The following is a 21,973-nucleotide window of genomic DNA, read 5'->3' as shown; positions in this document are numbered from 1 at the left end:
ATATTGTATTACATTTAATACCAAAAGTCCAAGAAACAGGAAAGTTACTACAGCTGTCTCATTTTAAGGGCACAGCACAAGATAGTTGTCCTGACCTCTAATTTTCCTGAAAGCCTGAGAATGTGCATAAATCTAGTTATCTTCTGAACTTACTGCAAAATAATGGTTATCAAAGGGCTCCAGCAGCTCCACTAGCACATACATCTGTATTAGAAAGGAAATGATCTTGGGTTTGTGTATAATTTAGAATTCTAATTCCACATTGCTCAAATGCATCTTTTCAAAAAGTGTTTCATTCTACCAACAAAACTGTATTATTATAATTTGAAAAGGCAAATCTTTTTACCAACAAACTGAAGTTACTTGAAAAAATAGTTCCCCATTCTCCACTGAAGTACTATTCTCAACGAGGCAATTCAAGGGAAAAATTAATACAAATTAAGCAGTAGGAAATACAGAATTCAGATTTCTTCAGCCCACCTGAATTTTTTGGGGGAGGGGGGGAGGGGGGTGACACTGAATCAGTACATTGGAAAATACAATGAAAAACATTTAACTTAAGACAAAGAAAGTGGTCAGAAACAAGGAAACTGGAGTCACAGGAATTTTTTTAGTTGACAAAAAAATTATACATAAAAATGAGAAAAATCTCATTTGAGCAAGGTGCAAGCAGCTGCTTCAACACTAGGTACACTGCAGTTCCACCATTGGAAACATTACGGCACATTTACAAATATACAAATCCAGGATTAACAAACAGGAGGCAATACTAGAAGCACTTGTACAAAAGACAAATTCCATTTCAAGAGGCAGTCAGGCCAAGTAGCTTAAACTTCACTGGATGGAACAGTTCACAGCCGCCTTTTTCATATTCCTGGGCACTTGGTTTCAAAGTACAAGCCAGGCTTCCACCTCCACCTATGCATATTTCTTTCCCATGCATTTAAAAACCAATTGCTACCCAAATAGAATCTCTGCTCCCCCTCCCCCCAGGACAAGGAGAATACAGCACAAGGAGGAACACTTGTAATAAAACAATTAAAATGCAAAGAACTAGCCGATTGCTTTCAGAGACCTGCTCAAGTTTGATACTATTAAAAAGATGAATTCAGGAAGTTTGCTATCTGCAACTTTACTATTTTTTCTTTGACCTTTTGAGGAGATGCAGAGATGGAAGGGCGTGCCCCACCTCCTAGCAATCAGATCCAAAAATGAGAATAGCAGCTTTCACCTAGGCATGTGCCATCTCCAAAATGAAATGATTTTCTGGCACAAAGGCCTGTATGGTAATGCCCCAGCAAGTTCTATGTCAAATTCCAAGAACTGCAAGCATTATTAACATATGAAACGGAGGCCAGAAATATAAAGAAAAATGTAGATAGGTGTATCAGTGAAGCTTAAGTTACTGGGCAATCTCACAAATACACTTTTAAAAATTCATACACAGTACTGAAAGTATCACCATCAGTTACTGTCAGAAAGTACAACTTTAACCCCCAAAAGAGATGTCCTTTTTGTCACATAAATCTTCTTTAACATCTAAGTAGTCTCACCACTTTTGTTTACCACCCTCAGAAGCAATGCAGGACACAAGGCACAGTTCAACCTAGTTGTCTGGCTATTAATCCTGATGTTGCCGAAGTTCCATTGGGATCTGCTAAGAACAGCTCACTTGTTCCTTGTCACCAAGCTGTCTGTAGACAAACACTGCTTTGCACAGATCTTGTTCTTGTTTATTCTGCAGAATGTTCCTTTTGAGTATTACCTCTCCTCAAGCATTCCTCATCTTTCCAAAAGTGAAGCAGTATTCCCTTTCCCTCACATCCTAGCTGCCTTTGGGAAAATGGGCTTCTACTTCAACATTTTCATTTCCCTATTAAAAATCTATGGCTTTTTAACTATGTTAAAAGCATTCAGTAATCCCCCATTTTCAGAGAATGATGCAATTGGATTTAATGAGAATTTCTTAAGACAGCAACTCCATTAAGTACGCAGCAAAATCTACGAGCTTTTACTGATCATTCCTGGAGGATTCCCTGTTTAATCATTCTTCTGTACTTTGTTATGTTTATTATTTCTTTTGTAGGCCAGAATGGCGAATGTGGCAAAGAAGTCCTTAAGACAGAAAATGTAAATTACCATCATGTAAAATACCACTCTGATCAGAAGAGTGCAGGATGTTGTATGCCACGAGCCATTTAAAAAAAAAAAAAAAAGCATTGTTTTCTGCCCATGTTTGGTCTGTGAAATTCAGTTTCCCACCTTGCTCTTTCCTGCCTCCTGCAACTGAAGCAATATAATAGCAGTGTCACAAAGTAACAGCTGAACAACAGGGTAAAAGACTCATCGCACTGTGGCATCTTTAAAAAATGAAGACATGCTTCTCCAACGGTATTTCTTATGAAAAAGACTGCTCCCTAGATGGCTAGCAGGTCCCTGCAAGGTCATAGGCTGCCTTTGCACTGAGCATCACTTCTAGCACACAGTGCCATGGCAATTATTATGGCAAAAAGATTCTGTGGGTTTCTTTAAGGTTCCTAGATGAAAATGCTTACACTTAGTCATTATGGACTACTCACAGATTTGCTAATCTACTTCTTGGTCACCATGCAGTCTTGAAAAGGTGAAGAATAGCTGATCTCTTGAATCCCAGTGACTGGAAATATACAGTAGTATAACCCCCTTGGATTACATTTTAACCCTTCCCTCTTCATCAGCTGGCTTTAAACCACCGTAGCTTTTAATCCTTTTTAACATCTTAAACCTATCCTTTATTATTATTAGCTAGTTCTTTATGATGGCCCCTAGTTAGATCCCCTTCTCAAGAGTGTTGCAGTTTAAGTTTGCTCCCTTTTCTCAGCGCAGGGCCGAGTCCCACCCCACCCCATTCCATCTATGATGGCCTCTGAATAAAAGAGGCCTTTCCTTCTGCCACTGAGATACCCTGGTTTTTGTTTCAATTGGTTATGGAGGCCCACCCTCCCCCCCAACTTTGTAAATTTCAGGAGATGGGGAGCGGTCATTTTATGTCCCACAATGCTCTTCCCGTCCTCCCTAACCCCCCATTAACAGGGATCTGCAACACTGGGTTATGGACGAGTTCCCAGTATCCCTCCCAGCGCACACAGGAACCTAAGGAAAGAAAGAAGATTGGAATTAAAAAAAAGGTAGCCCATAACCCACTGAATTCACAAGACTGAACCATTTTTTTTTCACAACTAGTTTTACCAAAGTTACTTAACTTTCATCGTGCAGAGTCATGAGTTAAATTAGTACAGCCACAATTAGAAGTGGTAACTGGCCACAATTCAGAAGCAATAAAAATCAATGCCACCGGCTCTGGTGGACATTAAAGTCTTGTTGGTATATTTCTTAATTCTAATTCATATAGTAAAATGAAAAGGCTGGATCTTCAAAATCAGCATGGATTAGAGATTAGAGCTGGAAGATCTACCTCAGGGGTAGGCAACCTTGTCTCTTTTATGACTCGTGGACTTCAACTCCCAGAATTCCTGAGCCAGGTATGCTGGCTCAGGAATTCTGGGAGTTGAAGTCCACGAGTCATAAAAGAGACAAGGTTGCCTACCCCTGATCTATCCCTTTCTTCTCAATTTCTGATCCTTGAGACAAGATTTCTTTAAAAAAATGCTCCATCCCCTTTTAGTTACCCGTTCTCCTTTTAATTGTGGGGATATAATCTCACTCAACATTCCTGGGACTCACCAAGTATGGTTTTGCTGCTTCGCCTAAACACCATAGAATGCAGCAAGCCTCTCTTTCAGAAGTGGAGGAAACTGCTCTGAGAACTGCTGCCAGTTATCTTCCCCAACTTGATCTTTGAAACCATGGAGAATCTGAAAAAAATAACATCATCACTCATTGGGGAGAAGAAAAAGGCACACCGTTACAACCACACCATTATTAGCCCAACCCTATTGTCATGTGTCTGATTAACGAAACACTTAAAAGGACTTTCAGGCATATTTTTTCCCTAAAAGCATTTATTAAGGTTACAGAGATGTCAGTACGGCATGGTGGAAGTGCTTAGATCTGAGATTCTTTTCCGTTGCACATACATTCCAGGCATTTTTTCCTCCCCTGTTTTGGGGTCATGGTTCACATCTTCCAATTAACTTGGAAGATGTGATTTACTTCCGGTTTCTTTTTCCTGGGCTTTCCTTATTCTCCTCCCCTTTCACTATTGCCTGATTTAACTATAAAAATACCAGACAGTTCTGCATATTGTCAAAGCAAGAATATACAGTATTTGCAGCGTTGACACCTATATCTCACATAAAACTGCTTATAATCTATCTACAGCGTCCAAAAAACCCGGAAAGAAAATTCAGAGATATAAATTAGGAAACGACATGAGTATATAAACAAATAACATTGACTTACTAAAGGAAAAGGAATTCTAAAATAATGAGTACTACTCTTAATACAGCATACTGTCCAGCAAACCTCTCCCTATGATGATGACTTACCTTATAAAACATATCTCTCAGGTCATCCTTTGGACTCACCCATGAAGCAACAGCATCACAGAAGAAAATAAAATCCTAGAAAAATACGACAATGCTTAAGAAAATATTCACTACAAATTATAGTTCAAGCCAGCAAAATCAAGTTTATCGTTCTGCAAAAGCATAGGGCGTGAAATCAAAAATCTAACCAGTGTGAAGTTAGGAAACCTGGCAAGCCTGCCTTAAGCTAAGGAAGATCTTGTGAAACTATTATATGTAATATACTAGATATTTTTGACTAGTTTTCTACATATTAATGAGCATCTGAAAATACTGCAGAGAATGGAACAGCCAGCTCGAACATCAATTAACGAGCAATGAAAATCATAACAAATGGAAACTTATGCAGGACTGAGTAAATGTCTGATTATTATGAATTAGGCGGGCAGAGTTCAAGGTAATAGGATCAGTCTTTTTAGGAAAACTAGAAACACATCTGTTTGGAGTCTAGCAAGGGAGACGCATGCAAAATTTAAAAATTGTCTCCTCATTTAAAAATCTTTTTCATAACTGACTGCTACTATGGCTAAGCATTTGAGAGTCAAACATCCTTAATTATTTTAACAGTAGATTTATCAGTACAGCAAGATCTACCTTCTTGTTCAGCCTGGGATAGCATATATAACAAAGCAAAGAATTTAATGTTTAAAGCTTATTTACTTGTACAACTCCACCAGGGTTTACTCCAATCATCATACAGATGCCACGGAAAGCAGAGTCCTTCTCTTCATTATCACGAATGTTCCTCAAAGATGTACACCTATGAACAAGAATACATCTTTCATATGTTAAGAAAGTGGGGAAGACCAAAAACAATGCATTTCCCCAAACCATGCACTAAGATTGATATTTTTCGCAGAGATACATCATCAGATAAATAACAGATTTCTTACCCAGTTTCTGCTAAGTATACATTCTTCCACTAATGTATCTACATTTAATATTCACTTAGCACCCTTCTTTATATAGGGCTTATGATTCAATTTAAACTCTGATCATTATTTAGAATAAAACCACAAGCAAAAAAAAAATACATTATAAATGCTAAATTTAGGATCGTTCCTTTACACGTCCTGTAAGAAAAACTGACATTAAACGTATTTCAGCTGTAGACTTGGGGGCCCAGGATGGGCGTGGCGGGCATAGCAGAGGTGGGCGTGGTGAGCTCAACATCGCTAGTGTTGGGGGGCGCCTGTGGTGGCCCAGTGGAGGTTAGGGGGATCCATTGTCTCCAGTTGAGGAAGGCGAGACCAGGGCGAGCACTATACCCTCGTCCACCAAAGGAGCCTTTTTGTCCCTCAGGCCATGCGGAGGACCCTGTGATGCAAGCTGCCCAGAGCCCTGGGCAGGGGAGGGCAAGCGCCCAGTCCAGCCTTTCCCAAGGTGGCACCCGGCTGCGCTTACCTGCTTCTCAAGGCTGCTGCTGATTGGCTTGCTCTCCTTGGCCAAGTTGCTCATGTTGTGTGCGGGAGGGAAAAATGTGTGGGTCAGAGGGAGGCCCACTCCCTCTCCCTGTGAGGAGACCCGGCTTTGTAACCAAAGCATCCTCAGCAATAGGATGGGAGACCACCAGGAAAGATCAGGAAGAGGGGACAAGGGGATGGCGAAAGGGGAGCAGGGCTGCTCATGGCCAAGTGCTAAGGCAGGACTTCCCTCAGACCCTCCTTCCCTCTCATTATAATCTCCTTCCTTCCTTCCCCTCTTTTCTTCTTTTTCCTTCCCTCTTCATTCTCCTTTTCTTCTTTTCCTTCCCCTCTTTCCTTCTTTTTGTCTTTCCCTTTCTCCTTTCCTGTCCCTTCTTGGATGCTCAAATGCAAAAGGGGAAACATTTCTCGATGCCTCCTTGCCTTGTGATCAGATGCCACTTTTGCTAGTAGTCTGTGGCCACTTAAAAGACTGAGAACAAACCAGGCTCAGTTTATCCCTTGCTTGCATTTAGTGGGGGCGTCCACAGACAACAGTACAGCAAAACTGTCAAAATGGCGGCTGTGATAGTTGATCAGAGCTCCTCTGTTTTTTATGTGCGACAGCTTTAGCATTTAGGAACAGAGGTAAGTTAGTTGCTTTTCTATTAATACATAATCCTTAGAAGGGCTCTCCTGCAGGGACCCTGCCATGGTCTAATTCAGACTGGAAATATAGCAAAGGAAAATATTTTCCCCCACTCTGCTTTGTCCTGTTTTCCCCACTGGAAATGGCTGTTTGCAACACACAAGGAGGGGATACTTTCCTAAGAGTTCACAATTCAAGAATATCAATGTTAACTTGGATTACCAATAATGTTCTATCTGTGACAAAACAGAACACAAAATTGCTTTCTCCTTTGAACTCAAAGTCTCAATGGATTCAGGATTGAATCAGAACTGCGTGAACTGGAGCATCTCCAACCAAGTTTCCTTCCTTCCTTCCTTCCTTCCTTCCTTCCTTCCTTCCTTCCTTCCTTCCTCTTTCACTGTCTCCCTCCTTCTCATTTCCATCTCCTTCCTTGCTTCCTTCCTTCCTCTCTTGCTTCTCATTCCCATCTCTTTCTTTCCTCCATGCTCAGGAACAATGGGAGGGGGAGAGATTGCCAGTGCTGCCACTGGCCATGCTGCCACTGGCCATCGCTATCCCACGTGAGCGGGGCTGGTCCTTGTGAAAGAGAAGCCTCATGGCTGTGTGGCTAGGTCAGCGACCGGACCATGGAGGTGCTGGTGGGACAGGGGGTGGCGCTGATCTACAACCTGGTTGCGTCCATCAAAGCCAGAACACGCTCAGCCTTAGATCCACGGGGCAGCCCTGGAACCAGCGAGGGGCTGCCCCGCCGCCTTTGCCCCGCCCCCTGGGTGTGCGCATAGGAGGCGACGAGCGCTGGTGTCCTGGGTGAAGTCAGCCTCTCGGGCAAGACAGCCAGCAGGGACACCGGACTCCATCTGCTTGCTGCCTCCTGCACGTGTGCTCAGGGGGCAGAGCAGGAGTGCCCGTCGCTGGTTCCAGGGCTGCCCCGTGGATCTAAGGCTGGGTGCGTTCTGGCTTTGATGGACGCAACCAGGTTATAGATCAGTGCCCAGTTGGCCTGGGCCGGGCCAAGGTGTTTTGGGCCGGTCCTTCGCTGTTTCCAGTGCAGTTCCACAGGCTAGACCCAGCCACATGGTGGTCCGGATCTGGCCCGTGGGCCTTGTGTTTGACATGTCTGTACTAGAGGATCAAATACTTGACAATCTGAGATGTCCCCAGTCTGTTTTAACCCTGGAAAAGCAAGCCCCAAAGTCTCTTCTACGCCTCTTCATAAACACTAACCAAGGTCTGATAAACTGCTGCAACATTGGTGCCACTTCCTGAGGACAGACGTAGCCCAAGCGGCCAATTGTGATGGCTATAAAAGACAAAGAAACAAACCTGTCACAAAAGCAGTGTCTTATCAATTTGTAGTAATAAGATATGGGTGGACAGAATCAATGGAAGTATATGGCAGTATACCACCTTAGCTTTACTATACTGCAGCACATAATATAAAGATGGTTTCACACCAGTAAATGGTATCAAATTAGTTACCTGTACAGCTTTTTAATTCCATTAAACCTTTAGTAAATCAAAAATCATTTGAAATTACTGAAATTTTAGTGAAGAAACAGCCATAGAAGTCTAGGGTTTAATCACATTTCCATCTGATGGTTATGTCTTATTAATTTCTTCAATTCCATCCCTTCACGTGGCCTGGTGGCCAAGAGGACGTGGCCCAGTAGTGGGCCGCGGCCCATAGGTTGGGGACCCCTGATGTAGCAAACTGGATTTATATATCCTCCATCTGATTATGTCTGTGTATAGAGGCATTATTTTCATTGTTTGAAGAGTGTTAACCATGAAATCATTAGAACAGCAGATATTGATAAGTTGGTCCCGTGCTTCATTTTAGTTTCCTAAATCATGCTATTTAATGATATTTTCTTTATGTTTCCAGCATTGGCATTCCAATCACAAGCCACACACTTTGCTTGTATGTTCTGTTTTTCCCCAACGTGGATTTGATCATACAGCTTATCAACTTCATTTTCTTCTGAATTGGTGGTTAAAGCATAATCTTGAATGATAGTCATATTAAAGGATTGCCCATGAAATCTAATCAATATTAATAAATCTATTTATGAATTAGTAAACAATGATAGCTATCACTAGGACAGCAAATGCATTTAATAAAAAATCAGAATGCCCTCTCACCTGTGTTTTCCAGAAGAGTTTTAGGGGTATTTGGTCTGTTGATGATCTCCACAAGATTATTCAGCACCATCTGGACATATGGCTGCATTTCAGCCCCTGGTAAAAAGAAATCAGTGAACTGAGTCATGCTTAGTTGTAGAAATCTAGATTCCATATTTGAATGTCTTCCAATTTAACATCTTGCTGCTTCTTCATGCATAAACAAAATGATTTTGGATTCAATGACCAGAAAAGCTTATATCAGTCTTATAAGAAAAGGGTCCTGTTACAATTAGGGGTAGGCCACAACTATAGATAAAGTAGAAATTGATGCTATTATTTATGTATTTATTTGACTTTGACATTATCCAACTCTAGGCTGACTCAAACAAATGAAAATGGGGAATGTGGATATACACCATCAAAAAAACATGCAAGCACATCTAGCAAAGGGTTCAATCCAACCTAACTCAAGCATGGGAGAACACCCTGATATTTAAGGGCTTCCAGAATGTCATTAGGGTGGGAGCCATTCAGATCTCAGAGGGGACGCCATTTCAGATGCCAGGCACCAAGTCACAGAAAGGCATGCTTCCTGACAAATGGCACTGTTTATTAAGGGGACTCAGAGAATGCACATTCTGTCAGCTAGGTGGGAAGAAACCATGGGAGAGAGATGGTTTCACAAATAATCAAGCCTTATGCCATTTAGGGCTTTCTAGGCCATCATCACCACCTTGAATTGTACCTGGAGAAACACCGGCAATCATCATAGCTCACGAAGCAGAAAAATTTCCAAGTGGTCTTTATAGGTAGGCCCTCTCAAACCAGGAAAGGATGCAATTGATACTCCAGATGGAGCTCTGCAAAGGCCTTTTTGGTTTCTTAAATCCAAGAGCTTCATCACTCTTGAATGGACAAATGCAATTCCATCCATGAATAAAGATATAAGGTCCCCAGATCTAGGTGGTTCCAACATCTACAGCCATTTGGTCTTTGTGGCATTGAGTTTGCATTAGTTTCTTCCCACTGAGGCTCACACAGCCTCCATGCATTGGGACAGCACCTCAACAAATTATATTATCAAATTATCAAAATATATCACAGCCATCATTAACAACAGTTGCATCAATGGCTCAAGACTGTGAGAGTGAAAAACTCATTGGGGGACTAACAGAATTAAACACCAAAAAGCACAACTTAAATAGGTTTCATGAAGTAATACATCACCTAAGCAATAAGAAGTCTATCACCCTAAAATGCCAAAGAGACATTATTCTCATATAAAAACCAGAAAGGAATACAACTCCAAAGTGCTATAGTAGTCTAACCACCCATATTTGTGTGGGCACTTTTTTACACTCACCCATTTGCATGCATATTTCTCCAATTGCCCAAGTAGCATTGTTGCACACAGAAATGAATTCTGGATTCAGGTTGGTCCCTAAGATAGGCATGAATTCAGCTAAAGAGAAAATACGTTTACTCAGCATTGATTATCAACATAATAAAGAATACTAAGACTACAACTAACCATTATAAAGGTTCTGCACAGAAAGAATGGGCAATCTCATCACTGTGTTAGTTCTTTCAATCTTAATTTAGGCAGCTCTAGATTTGGACTGGCAAAATTCAGATGTCTCATTAATGTATCTTTTATTTTAAGAAATTAATCAGAATAGAGCTGGAAGGGACCTTGGAGGTCTTCTAGTCCAGTCCCCTGCTCAAGCAGGAATCCCTATATCATTTCAGACAAGTGGTTGTTCAGTCTTTTCTTAAAAACCTCGAGTGATGAAGCACCCACAACGTCTGAAGGCAAGCCGTTCCACTGGTTAATTGTCCTCACTGTTAAGAAGTTTCTCCTTAATTCCAGGTTGCTTCTCTCCTTTATTAGTTTCAATCAGTTGTTTCTTGTCTTGCCTTCTGGTGCTTTGGAAAATAAATTGACCCTTCCTCCTTGTGGCAGCCTCTCAAATACTGAAATAAGGCTATCATGTCCCCCTAGTCCTTCTTTTATCTAGACTGGTCTTTTTCCCAAAGTCCCAACATCTTTTTTGTAATGTGGTAACCAAAACTGGATACAGAATTCCAAGTGTGGCCTTACTAAGCTTTATAAAGCGGTACTAATACTTCACATGATTTTGATTCTTTGCCTCTGTTTATACAACCAAGGATTGTATTAGCTTTTTTTGCTGCTGCCACACACTGCTGACTCATGTTTAAGTGATTGTCCACTAGGACTCCAAGGTCCCTCTCACAGTTACTGTTTTGGAGCCAGGTTTTGCCTAATCTATACTTGTACCTTTGGTTTTTCCTGCCCATGTGTAATACCTTGCTTTTCTCCACATTAAATATCATTTTGTTAAATAGGGCCCATTGTTCAAATCTGTCAAAATCTTTTTGGATTCTGAGCTTGTCTTCTGGAGTGTTGGCTATTCCTACCAGCTTGGTGTCATCTGCAAATTTGATGAAATCCCCTTCTAGTCCCTCATCTAAGTCATTTATGGAGATACTGAAGAGTACTAGACCTAAGACAGAATCTTGTGGTACCCCACTGCTTACTTCCCTCCATGTAGATGTAGAGCCATTGAGGACTACTCGTTGAGTACGGTTTGTCAGCCAGTTACAAATCCATCTGGTGGTAATACTGTCAATCCCACATTTTTCTAGCTTACCAAGAAATAGGTTGTGGTCTACCTTGTCATCCTAGCCTTAGTTCTAAAAGATCAGTACAGAACACTTAAATTTGAACTCATACTGTATTCAACTGCAACATTACAAGTAGCATTTATAATATTTGGATCACTGATTTTTTAGCTCTCAAGTGGAAGCAGTAAAATTTTAAAATCATTTTTGCCATATTCCAATAAATGGGTTGGTATAAAGGGCTCCATTTTAGCCTAAACAACAACTATCTAACATTTCAGTTTAAAGTCCCTAATGTGTAATAACTCCAGAATAATCTTTATCAAAGTTTTAGTCATTGCTTTGGCAGACCCCCTCCTTCTTTCAGTATTACTTGTTAAAAGTTAATATGACCGAGCTGATCAAATCATCCCTTTCTTTAATTCTTAATCTACTTCTGCGCACTAGCAGCTCAAAACCCAGAATAGAGATCAGTTGTATATCTGCCATCTTTTAGTTCTCAGCCTACACAAAACTGGCTGGGAGAATTATCACTTTCTTTTTAATCTTTTTTCTCACTAAAGCAGGAAACTAACTAGTTGTTAATATACTGCCTTCAATGGAACTATCTTTTATCTAATGGGAGCTTCTTTTAAGTGGAATAGAAATGAAAATATTTGGAATTTGTACTTTTCAAAATGTCCCAACAACTAGGAATTAGGATGGGCAAGGAAAATGCCAAAGATCATTTTTTATCAGGAGCATAGGAACATAAACCACATACAAGTCAATGTTAACAATTAGCATAATATCCTTCTGACCTCTCCCACCAATGTACATTTCTTGCTTTTCTTACCTGGGATATTTAAAAGCATCAATACTGAGACCGCTACTATCATAAAAAATATCTGTAGGCCTTAGGGGGAAAGGGTACCTACCTATGCATGGCTTGACGTGCATAAAACAGGCTTTGGTAAGATCTCCCAGTAGTGCAAAGGAGCTTTGTCGAACCTCTGGCATAGTATCCTATAAACAGGAGAAGAATATGAGAAAAAAGTTCTATTTATTATTTTAACCACAGTATTGTGTAAGAAGTGAACAAAATTATAAAAGTACAAGATCTAATATGATGTATAAACCTAATGTGCGAATTTATCAGCTACATGATTACATTTTATTTCAGACACAGAAATAGGACTTCCTGTGCCAGTCTTGTTTAAGTCCTACTCCAGGCTCTTTGCCTTATTGGTACTACCATACAGCTGATTAATTTTTCTCAGATTAAAAATTTACCATATTTATATTAAAAGCTGAAGTAAGCTGAACTAAGATTGGGACAAATACCTGAAGCTAGCCATTTGGATTCCTTTTTTATTATCCAATTTTGTTAAGTTTTTTGGATTCACTTAAAATATAAAAACTTATGTATATTTCTAAATTAAATCAAAGAGAGAAACAACCTGGAATTAAGGAGAAACTTCCTAACAGTGAGGACAATTAACCAGTGGAACAGCTTGCCTTCAGAAATCGCGGACGCTCCATCACTGGAGGTTTTTAAGAAGAGACTAGACCAGGGGTGTCAAACTGCCAGGCTGGATGCATCATAGCAAAACCATGCAAACCCCATTGCCGGCAATGGAAAAAAAGTCACGATACGTCGCGACACATCACGTGACATTACGAGTTTGACATCCCTGGACTAGATAGTCACTTATCTGAAATGGTAATACTTGAGCAGGGGGCTGAACTAGAAGACCTCCAAGGTCCCTTCCAGCTCTATTCTATTCTAAAAGTTATTTAATCTACTCCAGTCCCCATTAGACAAAGTAATTTTTTCACTTCCTTTTAAAAATGTGCGTCTGACTAATCAAAATACATTGCTTTCCCTATCTTCAAAGCACTGCTGGATAATTCTAATCTATTCTGTTTCTTCAATAACGATATTTACACACACATACATCCTTCCCACCATCTCTCTTTCTCTTTAATATGCTATCAAAATTATATTGAAGTGGTAACTATTCCAAAGTATTTAGAGCTTCCATTTTTAGAATGCTTTTATAAAGCAAATAATTAATAACATGCAATGCTAAATACTTCCTCTGAACTACCCACATGCCCATCTTGCAATCATGCTAAAATATAACAGCTCCCTATTTTTATTGCAATATTTAGACTAATATTCAAGACATGATATTTTTTTTTGAGCCCTTAGTAACTGTTTCTGGGCTAAACAGCCAAACATGTAAAACTTCCACCCACTTGCATGCACTGGAACAGTAGAGTCATTATATTGCTACGGGCCACAAGCTGCTCAACATGACATCCAAGACCTTCAGCTAAACCACTGAGCAGATCAAGAGCAACTATCATGAAGTCTTTATCAGGTGCTTCATACTGATCAGGGTGTTGACTGTACATCTGTGTTGGAAAAAAAATAATTTATTGCAAAAAAAGGTGACATGTCAACTACACTTCAAGTTTTCCTGAACAGATTGTAAAGAGCAGTTCTGCTACTATAAGAGATAGACAACTTGCAACCATATGCAGCTCCCAGGAGCCCTCCAGAAATTTCCACTGAATTGTAGTTTGTGACATAGCAGATAAAAAAAAATACAATAATTATTCAGTGTATTTCGATTAAATCTAAATGAACTCATATTTGAATTTTCAAATTGTTCCACATTGTTCTACAGAATGCAGCCCACACCATCCAATTCTAAACCAAATATAGCTCTTGGATTGAAAAACTTCGTACACCCACACATTAAAACAATAGACTGGCAAATTAAGATTCAGGCACCTAATGGATCAAATATTTTTTATGATAAATTAATCTGCTCCATTACTTCTCATCCATTAGCGAGCCGTGATTCCAAAACAGAAACATGTTTGGGGAACTTAGAACAAATTTCTCAGATACTGCTGAGAAAATACTGCCATACCATTGCTTGAGCCAAGGTTTTCTGCACCAGTGTTACGCAGCGCTGGTAGACCGGTTCACAGTACGGTAGGAAGCCACTTTGTAGAGCAGTTGCTACAGATGACAAACACTGTGGAAGTGAATGGACAGTGCATGAAAAGATATTCATGAAAGATCATGTTGAATGTACATTTCTATACTTAAATATTGAGATCAGGAATTTGAGATCAAACATGAAAATAAATATCAGTTTCTCTCGTTTTGCTAAAACGACACACAACATGTAGCTCCACAGAGTACAGGACCTACAGACAAGGGTAAGACATTTATCTTTAAACAGAGCAACAGATAAGTCAATTTTTCATGCACAATGCCATTAGTCATATCATCTGAGACACTAAAATCCATCCAAAAAATTAGTAGCTAATTGGCTACTTACTTCTAGGAGGGGGAAAAGATCCTTATCCTCATCCTTCAGCTCATTCCATTTCTGAATCAGTGGAGGCATTAACTTTTGGATATATTCCTGGAAAAAATAGGGCAATTTACAACCACATTTCAGTTGGAACCATTGCCAGCACCAGCCCAGAATCTTTAGAACTAAAAATCATTCAGTATGTTATGGATTCAAACAGTCTCTATTTTAATTTGTCATATATGTTTCTGGCATTGGGATTTCTGCTGGAATTCAAATCAATTGAGTAATGTTTACCAGATTTGCAAATGCTAACAATTGCATTGATAGGAGCATCTATTCATAAAAACACAAGTAGCAGACGAAAAATATAAGATCTGGGGAAATTTCAGTTCTTACTCATAATAACTGGCTTTTGTGATTTTGATTATAATAAGGAAATTAAAGGAGAAGTGATTAATCAGCTGACTAGGAAGAAGCCAAGCAACTGAATGTTGCCGTTACCTTTCATTATATATATCTGTAGTAGGAACCTGTAACACCTTGGTTGTTTCTAATAATAGTGAATCACCACCCCCCAATCACTACTGAAGGCTGTTTTGAGCTGCAGTTCAGTAACAACTGGAAGGCCAGTTTCCTGATGCACTTGATACAGAGGCAGACCACCAGCTGTTCAACACAGTCTACAGGTAGTCCTCAACCTACAATTCATTCAGCTACTTTTTGAAGTTGTAATGGCACTGAATGAATGATGGCTAAGACTGGTCCTCGGAGTTCTGGCTATCCCAGCACGGCCATGGTCACATGACTGCAACCTGAGCACTTGGCAACCAGTTCACACTTACAACCAGTTGTAGCACATTGCAATCATGTGATCATCATTTGCAATCTTCCCTGCTTGCTTACCCATAAGGTCATAGGGGAAGCAAACAGGGAAGGTCATAGGTCACTGGAGTAAGTCTCCCTGACCTGCACACCCTTCCTCAGCCCTCTGTACTTGCGCCATGCTGGTTACTTGCACACCCTCGCCAACCGGCACCTTGACTTTTGTACATAGCCTGTGCACCCTCCCTGACATGCACCACTCATGCACCGCCTTGTGCACTCTCTCCAACTTGTATTGCAACTCGCACTCCCCTGCACCTTCCAACCCACACTTCTTGCAAACCTCTTAGTGCACCCTCACACATCTTCCTCAACCCACACTGCACCTCTTATGCACCCTCTCATATAATCTCCCCATCCTGTGTCCCTCATGCACTGCCTCCCCAACCCTCCCTGCAATCTTGCGCACTCTCCCTGATCCTCCTCCGTACTGCCTGGTCCCTCCTTCATCTGGTAGCAACCACTGACCTGCCTGCCAGGAACTTGCCACTTCCTGCTAACTTCTCTGTTGTGTCTGACTGTGGAAAGTGGGCAGGAAATTGCCTCACCTAATGACTATGGGCTTCAGTTAATGATTCAACCGAAACTGCAGGGGCTGCTATCCCTACATGATGCAGTCGTATATTACAATCTCATCGCTTAAGAACGGAAATTCCGGTCCCAATTACCTGTTTTTCAGGATGGACTGAAGGTAAACTTTGATCTCTTGGTAGATCTTTGAATGGTTTGCAATAGAACAACTCCCACTTATTTAATATTGACAATAAGAATTGCTCCTTTCTTGCTCTAAACTCAGCATAAATATAAAGAAGCTAATCATAGCTATTAGGGGGAGTTTGTTTTCTGTTTTTGTTTTGAGGTGGAAGAACTCTGAAGTTCATTCTATCCTGGTGACCAAAAAGATTCTTCAATTCAAGGGGGGATTTCTCCCTCCCCCCCTAAATATAGTATTTGTCTGTTACCTCAGAATCTGCATAATCCTGGTCTATTCTACCTTAGAACCTGGACTACCTTGAGATCCTTTAACTCAGTGTTTCTCAACCTTGACAATTTTAAGGCATGTGGACTTCAACTCCCAGAATTCCACAGCCAGCAATGCTGGCTGTGGAATTCTGGGAGTTGAAGTCCACATGCCTTAAAATTGTCAAGGTTGAGAAACACTGCTTTAACTGAAGATACCAAAGACAGAATGTGGGATTTTCTGCACACAGGGTAAGATCGCTTCCACTGAGCTAACTCTTTCCATCAAGTTCTTCAAGTCATTAGGAAATCCCCTGGTGTCAGTAGCGGATGAACTGAATATTTATACGTTTTTCTTTTCCAGAAATCCCATTTGTGGGACATTAGCATTAAGGAAACAGGTTTGGTGGAAATCCAAGAATTGTAAAAGAGGCGCCCCACTATGGTTTACACTCTTTTGTGTACCATCGAATTTTAATTTAAGGATTTCTGTTTTAAAGAAAACAGACATACGTAGCAGATCCCTTTCCCCCTAATGTTATCCTATTGAGTGGAAAACAAAAAAAAAAATCACAACCTGGATTTGCCTATATTCAAGAATCCTGGCACTAATAGTATTTTATTCAAGTGGGAAAGGAAATAGAGAGACAGTTCAACTAATCACAGTCATTAAATGCTTGCAGTTTCTGCTGACGCTGCTGCCAATAGGAAAACATGTACTAACCGGCTGGTTGAGGTGGTGTCCAACAGAATCAGCCAGAGTGCCAATTGCATCATACAGGATCAGCAAATTCTTATGCTGGTATTTTCCAAAAGCAAAAACCAAAGTATCCAGAATGAAACTGAGATATGGGACCAATTCTGTGCAAGCTTCCTCCTCAAGGGTGGCAAAAGCACTAAAAAAAACCGACAACAGGAAGTGAATACAAACCCAAAGGATAACAGCCCCAGGAAGTGAACAGATAGAAACAAAAAGTCAACCCAACACTTGGGGGGTTTGTTTGGATAAAAAAATTAGTTTTGTTGTGATAGCCTAATTACTATTTTTGATCTGAAATATAAGGGCATTTCTCTGGATCAGACAGTACGAATATATGATTCATCATGTGATAAGAGCTCAATCATCAAATTCTTCATCATATCCAAAGAAAGCCTCAAGATAACAATAGAAAGCCTTACTAGGAGAGTTCTATAGCTCAGACCTGCTTTAGAATGTGGGTGGCCAGCCCACACAAACCATATATTCTGGATGCAGGCTGGCAATGTAATAATTATTGTTCTCCCAGTGTTTTTTTTTTCCTCAGGATTGAAATAGGCAGGCAAAATGAGGTTACACTTTTCCAAGAATCCAATGTAAAACTGCTACTGACATAATGGTAAATAGAAGTCATGATCTGAAGCCAAACTGCCAGGAATACAGGGCATTAGGAAATGCAGCATTTATGGTCCCCAAAAAATCCATTCATGCTACAGATCCTAGTTTTATTCAGAGCTACAGATGGAAGCTCAAGGTTTCCAGATACCTTTCTTACCGGTAAGCATTTTTAAGCTCCCTATCAAGCCTAGGAGATAACAATAATCAGCTGGTACTCTACATAAAGACATTTCTACATCGAAGCAGACTGAACTATGGGTGGTAAAGGATCATCAGTGTTTTATTTGTATTTTAATTATTAGCCATTTTGATTACAAATTAATAGAAAAACAAGAGACAGATAAATAAGTAAATAAATAAGAAAGTATATTTGTGCTGATAATGACAAAAAAAAGCTTAAGACTCCATTGCTGTCCTTCACAGATAACTGAAAGCATTCCAGGAGCAGATTACCTGCAAGCAGCCTCCTGCACTCTTTTATTACTGTCAAGAATCCTTTTGAGCAACTCTGTCATCAGAGGCTTGAGATACATGTCTGGGGGTTGGCTTACAACCCAATGTGCATAGCGGCTCAGGGTCCAGCAAGCAATGGAACGCACCAGGGCCTTTTTGTCAGACAGACATTGGATCAAGTGGGGAATCAGCTCAGGAAGATAAGGAACCATGCCCTGCATGCAGCCTAGAAATGCAAAAGATGTTTTTAGTACATGATCTAGACGTACTCAGGCAAACTAATTAAAACTGTCAATTCCCTGTTGTTGTTTTTGAAGTGATCACTAATGTCCTTGTCCCTCAATAGAAAGAAATTCTGGCTTAAGTTAATAACTTCAGGATTCACCTTCAGCAATCGCCCCTAGGACAAGGATTCCAGACTCCTTGATGACCCACTCAGGATGGAAAAGCAGCCCCTTGAGTAGTGGGAGCAGATGCGGGAGGAGCTCATCTCGAAAGACATTGGCCAACACATCAAGGGCAGCAGCCGAACACTTCCCTGCAAAAGGAATGGGCCATGTGACAGAAATGACACAAATGCTGAAAGGAGAAAAACTTTTCACATCAATAAGTACAAAGAGCTTCTGCGCTAAACCCTGTTATGTCAGAAAGTCATTTATTGATTTCGACGGTTATGTATTGGAAAATTAAGTATATGCTCTTCTCTCAAGCCCCTGCCAAGATGATGTAAAATTAAGAGTTAAAAAGGGGCAGCCAAAAAGAAGAGTAACAACTGGTTCCCAGTAAAACTTATTTTCTACATCTAATTATCATCTAATTCCATATAACAGCAAAGTAGAAAACGCATAAACCATTTCATCTACACAGGGCTACAGTTTCAAGTTCAAAAATGGTCGTAATGTAGCACTCTCTCCATTTGACCCACATGCACTATTTCCCAGAATCCACATCCCCGGCATTTTACTCCTCTCGATCCCTAGAGCAAAGGCCCCCAACCTTTTGGGCACTAGGAACTGGTTCAATGGAGAGAGATTTTTCTGTGGACTGGAGGGGGCGTGGTTTTGTGTGCTGCCTGCATCTCACGGATGGTCCACGGACTGGGGGTTGGGGACCCCTGCCCTAGAGCACGGTTTAATACTAATCCCCCTACGCACTCAGATTCCAGTCAGACAATGTGTCATCGTCATCGTCCTCATCCTCTCCATCTTCCTCATCCTGCAACCGCTCCTCTTCGTGCTGCAGAGTAACTGTGCGTGATTTATGAAAGCGAGGTTTGATATCTTGTTCGCTATCTGGGATGGCTTCATCCTCCTCCACATCACCCTACAAGTGAAGAGAAAGAGCCTATGGAATCTCGTTTGATAGAGAATCTCTCCTGCTAGGAAAGCAAAACACTGTATAGTGTTCCACTGGTTCTTCAATGAAGGACCTTAATTATTCTCTGAAACCTACATGGTTACTCTCTGTATAGAATAGATTCAGGTAAGAAACCAACAAGTCCATGGATACCGTGTTCACTTGCAGCCATCTGTATTTGATTGATGGAAGTCAATTTATGAAAATACTTCGAATTGTTGACTTAAAACTTTGCTGGAGTGAAGTGAACTACAAGCTTCTCAAGAGGCTTCAGACAATGCTTCTATGGATCAGACAGTACGAATATAACAACCCATCACTGCTGTCAGGTTGAAGGTCATGCATCATTTCCATAAATGCATTTGCTTAGCCTTTTCCTTGCATTTACAAATATATAATAACCTGTCTTTAAGAGGCAAAAATCCATACTATCTGACTTATTGCTATATAACACTTTTTTGTTACCTGATATATAAATTAAGAATGCCAGTTTGGTGTAATGGTTAAGGCACAAGGCTAGAAACCGGAGACCAGGAGTTCTAATCCTACCTTAGATAAAAAGCCAGCTAGGTGACCTTGGACATCACTCTTTTTCAGCCCTTGGAAGTGGACAATGGCAAACCACTTCTGGAAAAATCTTGCCAAGAAAACTGCAAAGACTAGTCCAGGAGTCAACACTGACATGAAGGGACCTGTATGTGTATGTGCGTGTATTACATTTTTTGCAATAGATAATGTACTTTTTCAGTTTCCTAGAAATGAGTGTCTACTATCTTTTTTTTTGTTTTTTTCCACTACACCGGGAAGGATGTTCAGCAATAAAAAACAATGAAGCTGTATTGAAGCTACTATACAACACAGAATATCATTTTAATTAACTTGGCTTAGTAAAGAACTAGGAACAGTGATAAAAAATCAGAAAAGAAAAAATAATAATAAACTAAGCAATATAGTATTCCTAAATTGTTTGGATGGTTTAAAATAATACCTTCAACAATATGATGTCGATTTCTGAATATTTCATGCCCTTCACCAAAATAGGAATCAATCTATTAAGAGAAAATGAGAGAGTAGTTTATCAGGTGAAATCCTGACCCAGAACAATATGGATAACAGCAGCTTTGACAAATAGGAATGAAAATGTATGATTTAAATTTCAATAGCTTCTGAGAATTCAAAAACATTTTAACTATTTTTAAAAGCAAGGAAGTATTCACACAAGATATCTTGGCTTTTGTTGCTAGGCAAGGAACTACAGTATGTAATAATAAAGTTTAAAGTCCATTCAGACTTGAATTGTGGTTAAAAAAAAGTAATAAACATTCTAGGGCAGTGGTTCTCAGCCATTTCTTCACCACAGACTCCCTTTAAACATCTTTTGTGGCCACGGACCATGGCCATGAACCTCTAAGACTTAACTCAAGATTTAAATCATAGCATTTCTTCAAGCCTTTGCAGACCCCAAGTGACGATATCAGGGACCTCCAGAGGCCCGCAGACCGCAGGCTGAGAACCACTGTCCTAGGGCAAGACCAGATCTAGTGGGTTAAAGCTACAAAGAAGGTGGTTCAAGCCAGAAATCAGGAATACTTTATAACTGTAAGAACTGTTAATCTGTTAAATAAGTCATTACATTATGTGGTGATTTCTCTTTCATAAAGAGAGCCTGGATGTTTATCGATCAGAAATGTTGTAGTGTATTCTGCACTGAACAAGGGATTGGTTTTCTAATTTTCTAATTCTGTAAATTCATATTAAAAAGTGAGGATTATAGAAATATAACAAGTATACATGACCAACCGCCTTGTCCCATCTTTGTTATTAATAACTAGTTCAGTGACATTTGGCTTGGTGAAGTCTAAAGTTTAGTTTATGGCGAGAGACACTATCCATCTGGAATGAAATAGCTGTGGACTATTTCTCCTGAAAATACTCCTTTGGACCAAAGGACTAACTATTTTCATTTCAATATTCTGTTATTTTATTTGACTGGTTTGTCTAAGGAAAGCTCACAAACATATACATTAAGCTATATGTGTTTAATGTGCAGTTTTAATATAAACTATCCAGCCTGGGGGGGGGGCCTTCTCTGTGGGTGCCCCCGCCCTCTGGAACGAACTACCCCCTGAGATCCGGATGATTCCGGATCTCCTTGCTTTCCGCCGCGCCCTCAAGACATGGCTTTTCCAGCAAGCAGGCCTGGCCTAGGGAGGATTTTAAATCGGGTTCACTTTTTTAGAAAATTTTAAACAGCACAACTCTAAAATATTTGGTTTTAA

At 40.2% G+C, this 21,973-nt stretch overlaps 1 protein-coding gene and 1 non-coding gene across 2 annotated transcripts in view; both read right to left on the bottom strand.

Moving 5' to 3' along the window:
- Positions 1–3,730: 3,730 nt before the first annotated feature.
- Positions 3,731–21,973, bottom strand: part of TNPO2 (transportin 2) — a 29,098-nt gene continuing 10,855 nt past the window's right edge. Inside the window, exons 9-23 of the mRNA XM_015815327.1 lie at positions 20,683–20,743; positions 19,493–19,661; positions 18,724–18,876; positions 18,339–18,564; positions 17,235–17,406; positions 14,690–14,776; positions 14,273–14,380; positions 13,590–13,748; positions 12,266–12,353; positions 10,069–10,167; positions 8,724–8,819; positions 7,806–7,881; positions 5,187–5,286; positions 4,488–4,562; positions 3,731–3,854 (exon numbers count right to left, since the gene is read on the bottom strand). Coding sequence (XP_015670813.1) covers positions 3,747–3,854; positions 4,488–4,562; positions 5,187–5,286; positions 7,806–7,881; positions 8,724–8,819; positions 10,069–10,167; positions 12,266–12,353; positions 13,590–13,748; positions 14,273–14,380; positions 14,690–14,776; positions 17,235–17,406; positions 18,339–18,564; positions 18,724–18,876; positions 19,493–19,661; positions 20,683–20,743 — 1,777 coding nt within the window. The 3' untranslated portion in view covers positions 3,731–3,746. The remainder of the gene's footprint in view (positions 3,855–4,487; positions 4,563–5,186; positions 5,287–7,805; positions 7,882–8,723; positions 8,820–10,068; positions 10,168–12,265; positions 12,354–13,589; positions 13,749–14,272; positions 14,381–14,689; positions 14,777–17,234; positions 17,407–18,338; positions 18,565–18,723; positions 18,877–19,492; positions 19,662–20,682; positions 20,744–21,973) is intronic.
- On the bottom strand, positions 17,583–17,656 carry LOC114922534. Its single transcript, XR_003810423.1, has one exon. It is a non-coding gene; the product is annotated as a small nucleolar RNA SNORD41 (small nucleolar RNA).

Source organism: Protobothrops mucrosquamatus, unplaced genomic scaffold (genome assembly GCF_001527695.2).
Source record: "Protobothrops mucrosquamatus isolate PMUCROS unplaced genomic scaffold, P.Mucros_1.0 scaffold336, whole genome shotgun sequence".
In the NCBI taxonomy this organism is placed as follows: domain Eukaryota; kingdom Metazoa; phylum Chordata; class Lepidosauria; order Squamata; family Viperidae; genus Protobothrops; species Protobothrops mucrosquamatus.
The sequence above is the reverse complement of the archived record's forward strand: the minus strand, read 5'-3'. Positions and strand labels throughout refer to the sequence as shown.